At 39.8% G+C, this 10,922-nt stretch overlaps 2 protein-coding genes across 6 annotated transcripts; both read right to left on the bottom strand.

Moving 5' to 3' along the window:
• Nucleotides 1-293: 293 nt before the first annotated feature.
• LOC108949273 (CAD protein-like) lies at nucleotides 294-7,252 on the bottom strand. Its single transcript, XM_018815395.2, has 31 exons — nucleotides 7,064-7,252; nucleotides 6,867-7,008; nucleotides 6,688-6,815; nucleotides 6,435-6,577; nucleotides 6,181-6,322; nucleotides 6,057-6,131; nucleotides 5,842-6,008; nucleotides 5,650-5,790; nucleotides 5,240-5,423; nucleotides 4,856-5,034; nucleotides 4,693-4,806; nucleotides 4,484-4,603; nucleotides 4,278-4,418; nucleotides 4,020-4,100; nucleotides 3,767-3,955; nucleotides 3,592-3,716; nucleotides 3,403-3,541; nucleotides 3,231-3,338; nucleotides 2,911-3,170; nucleotides 2,575-2,824; nucleotides 2,322-2,522; nucleotides 2,123-2,269; nucleotides 1,967-2,074; nucleotides 1,788-1,914; nucleotides 1,569-1,711; nucleotides 1,324-1,521; nucleotides 1,204-1,273; nucleotides 1,016-1,128; nucleotides 857-961; nucleotides 530-802; nucleotides 294-464 (listed from the first exon to the last, which is right to left on the bottom strand). The coding sequence occupies exons 1-31, from the start codon at nucleotides 7,149-7,151 to the stop codon at nucleotides 369-371; spliced, it is 4,497 nt and encodes a 1,498-aa protein (XP_018670940.1). The 5' UTR covers nucleotides 7,152-7,252; the 3' UTR covers nucleotides 294-368.
• Nucleotide 7,253: 1 nt separating this feature from the next.
• On the bottom strand, nucleotides 7,254-9,703 carry LOC445704 (TC10 protein). Of its 5 annotated transcripts, none has more exons than XM_026838294.1 (7): nucleotides 9,587-9,703; nucleotides 9,315-9,395; nucleotides 9,047-9,103; nucleotides 8,777-8,910; nucleotides 8,349-8,719; nucleotides 7,740-7,951; nucleotides 7,254-7,687 (listed from the first exon to the last, which is right to left on the bottom strand). In XM_026838294.1, the coding sequence occupies exons 4-7, from the start codon at nucleotides 8,890-8,892 to the stop codon at nucleotides 7,445-7,447; spliced, it is 942 nt and encodes a 313-aa protein (XP_026694095.1). In that variant the 5' UTR covers nucleotides 8,893-8,910; nucleotides 9,047-9,103; nucleotides 9,315-9,395; nucleotides 9,587-9,703; the 3' UTR covers nucleotides 7,254-7,444.
• Nucleotides 9,704-10,922: the final 1,219 nt, after the last annotated feature.

The raw sequence follows: 10,922 nt of genomic DNA, 5'->3' as shown, positions 1-10,922 counted from the left end.
TCTAATTATTAATGGTCATAGCTGTTTCCAAGTCAATCACACATAACCTGTCAATCAAACTTTACTTGTCAATCAAACCTTACCTGTAAATCAAACACAACTTGTCAATCAAACACAACCCGTCAATCAAACACAACCCGTCAATCAAACACCACCTGTCAATCAAACAATCAGTATCTGTCAATCAAAGACAACCTGTCAATTAAACCCACCTGTCAATCAAACAACTAGTATCTGTCAATCAAACACAAGATGTCAATCAAACAATCAGTATCTGTCAATCAAACACAAGATGTCAATCAAACACACATGTCAATCAAACCCACCTGTCAATCAAACAAAACCTGTCAATCAAACACACCTGTCAATCAAACCATACCTGGTAATTTAATCAAGGATTTTGACGTAATGCAATCGATGTGTGGGTGCAGTTTAGGGGCTTTTCCATCTAATTTTCTCATCGCCTTTGTAAGAGTTCGGGGTTAGCAAAAGTTTGAACTTTTCAAATATAAACAAGAAAAGAACTTACCTGAACAAACAGTTTAGCGCATTTAACATCAGTGATCAAAGGCACGGAAAGATCAATGGCAAGCCTCCTGAATAAATATCCCCTGGTTGCAACAGAAGATGGGTTTGCAGATTGCCGAGCAGAGCTTCCACTGCCACTGCCTCCTCCACTTCTCATAGGTAGATTTATTACAAGTCCAAAAATATTATTCGTTAAATATTCTTTGATCGAATATTGAGAAATATTCTTAGACTTTTTTTCATTTTCTTCGTTTGGCCAATCTAAAGCTTTTACCTGGTGACATCACAATTAGCACACCACACAACATATCACTATGACATCACAAACCTTAATACCATGCTCAGTATAAAAGTCGGCCGTACCAACTGTGCCATACAAAGTAAAACCAAGGTGCGCCAATGTCCGAACCGACGGCAAGAATTCAGATTTATGCTGAAAACAATTCGATAAATAAGTTAAATAGTTTTAAACAAAATTTGTACAAACCTTATAACTTCCAATTGAAAGCAAAATATCTTTTTGGGGAATTTTAAAACCAGTGCTCAACAAAGCTTTGAGGTAAGCTTCGTATCTTGTGAGGCCAAAGCATGCGACTTCACCTGCAACATAAATCCTTATGAACAACAACCATAGGCGCAACGCCCGTAGGTGCAACACCCTTATGCGTAACCTACCTGTCGAAGCCATCTCCACTCCCAGCATAACGTCGGCACCCCCAAGCCTTGAGAATGAGAATTGCGCAACCTACGAACAACAATAAGTAAAACAATCAAAACAAAGCAACCCCAACCTACCTTCACCCCAACTTTCGGTCCCGACAACAAAATATCCGACTTATATTGTTCCGTACCAACCGGTTGTTTGATGTCCAGTGGTTGGCCCATAATTGCACGGGTTGCCACAGCAACAAGGTTGCATCCCAGAGTTTTAGAAACAAAGGGAAACGATCGCGATGTTCGAACATTACATTCAATAACTTTCAGTTGGTTTTCCTAAAATATAAACTTGTTGAATTTGAAACAATAAGTTAAATATTTACCTTTGCAATCAACTGCAGATTAAACGGTCCGTTAACTTCAAGCTCCCTCCCAATCGCACGAACTATTTGGTGAATCTTTTCCAATGTTTCATTGTTTAAATCTTGTGGAGGGGTAACCAGGGTAGCGTCGCCCGAGTGAACACCTAGGAATAAACCTCATCAACAACCCCCACAAAACAAGACACCCCCCCAACAAGCCCAACACGCCCCAACACCCACCTGCGTTCTCCACATGTTCACTTACAGCCATCACAACGACTTCACCATCGCACGCCACGGCATCCACATCAATCTCCTTGGCGTCCATGATGAACTTGGATATTACGACGGGATGTTCCTTGGATACCTGGGTGGGGTTGGGAGGTTTAAACTTTGTGGGGGTTGGTTAACCATCTTACCTCAGCTGCATTCTTTAAATAATTTGACAAGTCATCCTCAGTGTGAATGACGGACATAGCTGCTCCACTGAGTACGTAAGAAGGTCGTACAAGGCAGGGGTAACGAACCTATCATAATAATGTTAGATTGTATTCTCACAATGGTTCATCACAAACCTTGTTGCAGAATGTCTTAACTTCATCAATCTGTGTCAATTCCTTCCACTGTGGTTGACTTATCTTAATATTATCCAACATTCGGGAAAACTTGAATCTGTTTTCTGCGTTGTCGATTGACTCCGGTAGTGAACCAAGCACACGAACCTGGGAAGGGGCGGGGTCAAACAACGAGCGGACAGTAAATTAATGTTCTTACCTGTTGATGATGCAATGCCATAGCAATATTGTTGGGTAGTTGGCCTCCCATGCTTAATATTACTCCAGCAGGTTTCTCGTATTCGCAAACATCCATTACAGATTCAAACGACAATTCCTCGAAATATAACCGATCGCATTGATCGTAATCGGTGCTCACAGTTTCAGGATTACAATTTATCATAATTGTTTTGTAACCAAGCTGGAATAGAAGTGAGTTAAATATAAGGGATGGTTATTTACACAAACTATACCTTATTAAGTTCTGCAACACATTGTACCGCACACCAATCAAACTCAACGCTGCTTCCAATTCTATACGCGCCCGATCCCAGCACAATAATGCTCCCGCCCATACATTCGACATCATGTTCGTTGCATGCAGCGTACGTCATATACAAATAGTTGGTGGAAGCTGGCCACTCAGCTGACACCGTGTCTATCTGTCTAACCGTTGGTTGAATTTGAAGAGATTTACGAAACTGCCGCACGAATAGTTGGGTACTGTGGACATAAATATCATTATATTCATATAATATTTTTATTGTTAAAATATTTATATCAACTTATTGTTTCTATTATTACGTTACCTCTTTGTTAGCTTAGCAATCTGTGAATCTGAGAATCCGTTTTTCTTCGCTTTCAACATCAACTGCTTTGCATCAACCGAACTTTTGTTTTCGCTAAACTCAAACTTCTCCAACTCCTTTGTGATGTCACTTATGTTCTTAAATTTATGAATGAACCATTTGTCTATCTTTGTGAGGTCATAGAGGGTATTGACATCATAACCAGCATACAATGCCGAAGCTAATACTAGAATCCGCCTGTCTGTTGGTGTTCTCAGCGTCTATGATGTAACAATGGTTAATGACAGAATGCTCATTATTATAAAATATGACAAACTAACTTCTTCTGAAACTTGCTCTAAATAATGTGAGAATCCGTCCCAATCCTCGTTCACCATTCGTAACGACTTCTGGAAAGCTTCTTCAAAAGTTCGACCCACGCCCATTACCTGTGTCATAAAGTTAATATAATGCAGTATTGTGACATTACAACATTATGACATCACAACCCACCTCTCCCACACTTTTCATGCTACTTCCAATCTCGTTGCTAACCCTCGAAAATTTTCTTAAATCCCAACGCGGTACTTTAATCACACAATAATCCAAACTTGGTTCAAAGTTAGCAGTGGTTGAGTTCGTTGCCGCGTTCCTGCGAATATTATGTGAAACTTCCAACCAACAATAAACATCTGTACTTACAACAACGAGGGTAAAGACTTTCCCAGTGCAAGTTTAGCTGCGATGTAAGCGAGTGGGTAGCCGGTAGCTTTGCTTGCAAGCGCACTACTTCGTGACAATCGAGCATTCACCTCAATAATGTATTTCTGCCAAATATCAAAGGTTAGATTGAAACAATGATTGAAACATGACTTACCTCATCTGACTCTGGGTTAATGGCATATTGAATATTGCATTCTCCCACCACCCCAAGGTGTTGAATGCAACTTATAGCAGTCGAACGCAACCGGTTATAATCGTGATTCGTTAACGTTTGACTCGGTGCAACAACTATTGACTCCCCCGTGTGGATACCGAGAGGGTCGATGTTTTCCATGTTGCATACCTGACATAAAAATAATATATTAACATGGAAATCGTATACAAACATAGAAACATAATAAACTTACAGTAATACAATTCCCATAAGCGTCGCGCATGACTTCATACTCGACCTCCTTCCACCCCTTCAACGATTTGTCAATAAACACCTGTCAATCAAACACAATCTGTCAATCAAATATCACCTGTCAATCAAACACAACCTGTCAATAAAACGCAACCTGTCAATCAAATATAACCTGTCAATCAAACCCAACTGTCAATCAAACACAACCTGTCAATCAAACACCATCTGTCAATTAAACCCAACTGTCAATCAAACCCACCTGTGTTGAGTGTGCGAAAGCTGTTGTAACAAGTTTAACGAGTTGTTGTTGATTATTCGCAAAACCCGACCCCAACCCCCCTAATGCATAAGCTGCACGAACCAACACTGGGTAGCCAAGTCTTTCGGCAATGTCTTCAGCCTGTATATATTATGTCTATGTAAATATATGATGTCTATGTTTAATATATAATGTTTATGTTTCACCTGTTGCATATCGTACGCAGCATCACTCGGGGCAACCGCCTCCCCGATCTCCATCATCTTGAGAGCGAACGCTTTTCGATCTTCCGTCATTTCAATCGACGTTATTGGGGTTCCCAAAACCTGGGGGGAATAAACATCTATGTTGAAAATAAACATCTATGTTGAAAATAAACATCTATGTTGAAAATAAACATCTATGTTTCCCATACCTTTACATTGTATGCATCGAACACCCCTTTTTTATTAAGCGCGATGCCGCAGTTAAGCGCGGTTTGTCCTCCGAATGAAAGAAGGATCCCATCGGGATGTTCGCTACTAATCACCTGTATGCAAGAATGTCAAGCAAAATTCCAACTGCCAACAATAAGCTACCTGTTCCACATATTCAGCGGTTATTGGAAGAAAATAAACTTTATCTGCGAACCCCGCTGATGTTTGAACAGTTGCAATATTTGGGTTAATTAAAATAATCCGAATATTTTCTTCCTTTAATGCCTTGATGGCTTGCGTGCCCGAATAGTCAAACTCCCCTGCTTGTCCGATGCTTAAACCTATAACACAGAGAATATTTTAACGTACCCAACCATCCATCTTACCCCACAAACCATCTTGCCCCGTGCTATCTTACCCCAAGAACCATCTTGCCCCGTGCTATCTTACCCCAAGAACCATCTTGCCCCGTGCTATCTTACCCCACGTACTACTCTGTCCCGTGCTATTTAACCCCACGAACCATCTTGCCCCGTGCCATCTTACCTCCTGATCCGAGAATTAAAACTTTTTTCGGTGAAACTTCACGGTTTGTTGCCTTTGTTGATGGGGATTCCCCAAGGTATTGTTTTAATAGGATTTCTATGTTTGTTGTCTCGTCTTTAGCAAGGTGTTGTTGCACGGATTGAAGGAAAACATCGAAGAGAATTTCAAGATCCTGTGGTCCTGGCTGTGAATGAACAAAGGGTTACCAAGGGTTACCAGGGGTTACCAAAGGTCACCAAGGGTCACCAAGGGTCACCAAGAAAACCACGAGTTACCAGGGGTCATCAAGGGTCACCAGGGGTCACCAAGGGTCACCAAGGGTCACCAGGGGTCACCAAGGGTCACCAAGGGTCACCAGGGGTCACCAGGGGTCACCAGGTAATAAAATATAAAGCTGATTTGAGGCTTACTTCATGTTCGGGGTGAAACTGACAAGTGAAATAAGGCTTTGAATTATTTATTATTCCTTCATTCGTGTGATCGTTGGCGTTTACAAACAATGGACGCCAATCTTCGGGTAAAGATGACGTGTCGATTGCAAATCCATGGTTCTATGATGTCATAATGGTTAGTTTGTTACATCATAACACATACCATCAAACCTGTGATGTAATAAAGCATCTGTTAGTTGATCCCAACACACATGGCTGATTCTGCCCACGATTTCCAAACTTCATTTTAAACGCAGAACATCCTATGGCCAATGATAGCAGTTGATGACCGAGGCAAATACCAAATAAAGGTTTCGTTCGTTTGTTGGCAAGAAAATCTACAAAAAATATTTGTTAATCTCATGTTTGTTCTATATTGGACGTACCTTTTATATTCTTGATTGTTGCTCCACATTTTTCTGGGTCTCCCGGACCATTGCTCAAGAATAATCCGTCGAATTCTATTAAAATATTTATTTAATTTACGTCCAAATAAATAGATTTACCAACCTAAGTTGTTAAAGTTAAAATCCCACGGCACGACAGTAACCCGCGCTCCCCTCTTTACTAAACACCTGATCTGGTTTTGTTTAATTCCGCAATCCACTGCAACGACATGGAACCTTCCATCATCGTTAAATGTAAGAACATTCTGAGAAGAAAAACAACTTTTATATAATTGTGTCTTTGATTACGGGGAAAAAGTTACAGAAGAAAGAAGCGTGGCCGCGACACCTAGCAGACAAACAACGAGCTGAACCCACCTTGGTCGAAACCCTTTCAACCAAATTAATGTCGTTCTGGTTGTAGAACTTCTCCCCAACTGGTTGATCAAACTGGGTGATTAGTTTACACAACATTGTACCTTGCGTTCGAATTTTCTTTGTCAATGCCCGTGTGTCAATTCCTGCGGGTATAAGATTTCCATTATGTATTATACGATGTCTATGAATATATATATATTCTAAAGTATCTATTATATGGTATTTTTATAAATATTATAAGATATTTATGCACCTTGTATCGCAGGTATGCCGTGTTCAATTAACCACGACGACAACGACTTCTTCGCGCTCCAGTGACTCGGACGTTCGCAACATTCCGAAACGACCAACCCAGACACTTGAACCTTACTCGACTCAAACCTTTTATAAGATATCTATGAGCTACATCCATGGTTATGACATCACAATTACCATTTTGACAACTTATATTCATCAATATTATCCCCGGGAACCCCATAGTTACCAACCAACGGATACGTCAGCATCAGTATTTGGCCAAAGTACGAGGGGTCGGTGAGTGACTGCGGATAACCAACCATACCAGTTTGGAAAACTAGAAATAATTCAAAGTTAAACAAAATTATTAAAATATAGAATAAACAACAAACCAATTTCCCCCTCTTTATTCGTGTTTGCACCAAAACTGAAACCTTCATATTTCGACCCATCTTCGAACAAAAGATATGCAGAATACATGACTATGTTTACGTCACAATCAATCTCGCGATGCAGATTGTTTAACCAACTACGTCACAATGAAGCAACACAACGTGTTTATTCGGGAAATTCCCTACTCTGTTACCAAAACCATAGATGTTTTATTTTAAATGTCACAGTTTACAAACACATTGCGCTTTAACGACTCAATTAATAATAAAATAAACGCACATTATAAATACACAACTAACTTAAGCCTGCCTGAATATTTTTATCGCACCTCGTGGGGATGGACGTTCGTACCGTATTTATGATTTAATTCAAAACTCAATTTAAGATATTGTACAATTCTTTTTCTCGCTAGATTTTTCCTCTGGGTACAACACAGTGTGTATCGCTTCGTCAAAAACATCTTTAATTCCATTCATCGTAACTGCCGAGCATTCTTTGTAAGCAGCGGCCCCCAACTTCGCCGCGCGACGTTGCCCACTTTCAACATTAACAGGTTTTTGTTTCTTTTTGTGGAGTTCCTGTAAAACTCTTGGGTCGTCCCGAAGATCGGTTTGCGTTCCAACCTGTTGATCAAATGTTTAAATACTTGAGTAATATTGAAATTACCATACTTACCAAAATATAGGGCACCTTTGTTGAGTGTTGTTTTAACTCTGGTATCCAAGTTTCTTTGATGTTTGTAAACGAAGAAGGCACGACAACAGAGTAACAAACAAGGAAAACGTCGGCTTTGTTGTAGGACAATGGTCTTAATCTGTCATAATCCTCTTGACCCGCTGTATCTATGAGTTCCAACACATATGGTGTACCGCCCACAGTAATCGTTGCTGCAAATTCAACCATCAACCAGCTATAATATATTTATAAAAAAATATTTTACCCGCATACTGATCAAGTATCGTTGGAACATATTCGTCTGGGAAACCCCCTTTTGTGTAACTGATAAGCATACTGGTCTTACCCACTGCGCCGTCTCCTACCACTACACACCTTAACATGCTAGCCATATTTACCTATACAATATATACTGCGTTACATCAACAGCACAGACATTACCCTACACTGCTGCATCTCTTACATGCAAACACACAATCCCTTACAATGTGTGCGCGTGAATCAGACGCGTATACCGGATGTGACGTCATAGTGCACAAAGGAAATTATTGAAATTAGGATTTGGTTGTGCTGTAATAGTAAATACTATATACACATATCACTCTTTACGTTTTATTGCATCAATAGCTTGTCTATTAGCAGGGCCACCCCAAACTTTATAAATAAGTTCTATTTCTCTTTGTAAAGATTGTTGATCAGTTTTGAAGTCTGTTTGATTGACAGCTGACTTGATGGTCTTTATCACATAGCTATCCAACCCACCAACAACTGTATCGAGCCAAACATGGGGTTCACAACCCACCCCATCCACTAAACCCATACGCAATGCTTCCTCGCCCCTAACCCCCAACCCAGACATTAAAAGACGCATCGCTCGTTGTCGGCCAATTAACCTCTTTAACCGGGTGGTTCCCCCCCACCCAGGAATTAACCCGAGTCGTCGTTGAACAAACCGGATTTCTGCTGACTCATGCATTAGTCTGCGAAAATATCAACCATTAGTTTGTGACAATAGAAATATAATAAACAAGGTTAACCTTAAATCGCACGCTGTTACAAGCTCAGCCCCTCCCCCCATTGCTTTGCCTTCAATATAGGCCAAACTAACCATCGGTAGGCACTGGAACGCATACAAAGTGTTTTGCATGTACATACACACATTGCCACCTTCCTACAACAATAAATGGTCAATTTCTCCCAACATTGATTATTTACAATCACCTTGGGCGAGACAAGGAATTGAACAGCTGCCAAATCTGAACCGGCGCAAAACATGTTTCCTTTACCGCGTAAAACTATGGCTTTACCTTCGTTCCACTTGGATAGCTCAATCGTAATTCGACGTAGGTCCAACATCATGGTACCTGTTATTTACCTATGTTAGTAATATATCATACGTAACTATGTTAGTAATATATCATATGTAACTATGTTAGTAATACACCATGTATATTCATTATGTGTTTATATATTACTGGGTTAGTTTATTTCTTTGTTAAACACCTATTTAAATAACCTGTGTACCAGTTCCAGCGTGGTCTGTCAATTTAGTTATAAATCATAATAATACAAAACCTGAGATTGCATTTCTCTTCGCTGGGTTGTTGATTTTCACCAAAGCAATTTTACCATCAAAGTTTAAATCGACAGAACCCCCTAGATATAAAAGATTATGTGTGGGAATGTGTCAGTACAAGTTATGGTAAAAAACTAACTAAATAATTACTTAAATGACATTAGTGAAAAATCCTCCGGTACATAGCAGAAGGTGCTAGTGAAGAATGTGGGGGGGGGGAGATTCTTCACTAGCACCACTTAAATTAAAAGCAAATGGTTAGATACCGAACCTTTCAAATCCGTCAATATATTTTCCACATCCTTTTCTTTATAGCTTCCTTTATCTGAATGTATCCAGACAAACCGACGCCTGAATATTAAACACAATCTTCTGGCTTGTAGCATGTTTGTTTACAATATAAAACTACGCCAATTGCTGGTGGGGTGTGTTTATATATCTAACCGCTAGACGACGCCATAGAGTAGCTTATCTTTTAATTAAAATCGTTACTATGCGCACGGCACGCACAAATCGTGCTTCAATTGTTACGTCATAATCACCGTGACATAAAGATCTTTATCGATGACAATTCGTGGATTCCAGAATATTAGTCGTATGTATGACGTCACGTAACATCGTTATACTGCGGTGCAACTACAGTTGTTGGCTTGGTAGCGAACACGGCGGGTTGTAACGGCCTGATTGCAAATAAACAAACACATCACGTTCAAGTCGTTTTCTCAACGGCCACTTATCTGATCAAGGCTTAAAATAAAAAGCTCTGGTTTTCCTACGAACTTCATTATAGTTGAAGGCCATGTTAGGCGTGTAGGTGTTTTAATAATATGCGAGGATACGTACAGTGTGTAGGTCATACGGTGTAGGATGTGTACAAATGGGTGATTGGTGAATATTATTGTTATTTACGCCAAGAAGAGGCCTTGAGGGTATAATGGCGGTGTTGCATACGTGTACATCATGGTATATTAGCGATATGCTTGGTGGTTGCTTCATGTTGTTTTATACCCCGATGCTAAAAAGATAAAATCTGAATTATTTTCCTGGAAAAACCATCCAGTATGTTTGCCTTAAAAGTATAAGTTGTGGGAAGGGCGGTCATATTCAAAGTAGTTTGCATGTTTGATTTAATATAAGTCATAACAGGAACCCCCATGTTAAAGCCCTCAAGCAACTTCTATATCGTGTAAAAAAATCTTTTATCAGCGTCGCATCTCAGCGTTCGCTCTGTGACTAAACGTGCATCGCATAGATCACGTCGATAATTTTACATTCAGCCACTTAAGATCTATTTAAAATGTTAGTTGAAGTAAAGGAACACAACTTCGTCATTTACTTTCATGTTCACAGCCTCGTATTTAGACACTAATGGATTGAGAAGAGCTTTGTCGGTCGCTGTTAAATGTTCACGCTCAATATTCAAAATCATTCACGGCAGGTTTTGTAGCTTAGTAGTGTTTTATAGAATTGACTTGAAATGTTTGTTGAAGAAATTCGAAACAAACGTTGCGTTTGTTTAAACGGAGGAACATGTATTGACTTAACACAGGGGATTTGCGAGTAAGTTGTATACAATAATAAACTGTTGCCGTTTATTGGATTATTCG

This window comes from Ciona intestinalis, unplaced genomic scaffold (genome assembly GCF_000224145.3).
Source record: "Ciona intestinalis unplaced genomic scaffold, KH HT000072.2, whole genome shotgun sequence".
Taxonomy (NCBI): Eukaryota; Metazoa; Chordata; class Ascidiacea; order Phlebobranchia; family Cionidae; genus Ciona; species Ciona intestinalis.
This window is presented reverse-complemented; position numbering and strand designations above follow the sequence as displayed.

Bases quoted from the DNA above. Each gene is read 5' to 3' on its own strand.
- LOC445704 (XM_018815397.2), bottom strand. From the start codon at position 9,098: ATGATGTTGGACCTACGTCGAATTACGATTGAGCTATCCAAGTGGAAC. The intron at 7,952-8,348 runs GTAAAGAGTGAT...TTGAATTTGCAG, and splicing joins AGCTATTGATGCAATAAAAC to CAACGATTACTGTGGGCGGT. The intron at 7,688-7,739 runs GTAAGTATGGTA...TTTGATCAACAG, and splicing joins CAAAGGTGCCCTATATTTTG to GTTGGAACGCAAACCGATCT.
- LOC108949273 (XM_018815395.2), bottom strand. From the start codon at position 7,151: ATGTATTCTGCATATCTTTTGTTCGAAGATGGGTCGAAATATGAAGGT. The intron at 1,915-1,966 runs GTAAGATGGTTA...AACCCCACCCAG, and splicing joins ATTTAAAGAATGCAGCTGAG to GTATCCAAGGAACATCCCGT. The intron at 1,129-1,203 runs GTAGGTTACGCA...TTTATGTTGCAG, and splicing joins AGTGGAGATGGCTTCGACAG to GTGAAGTCGCATGCTTTGGC.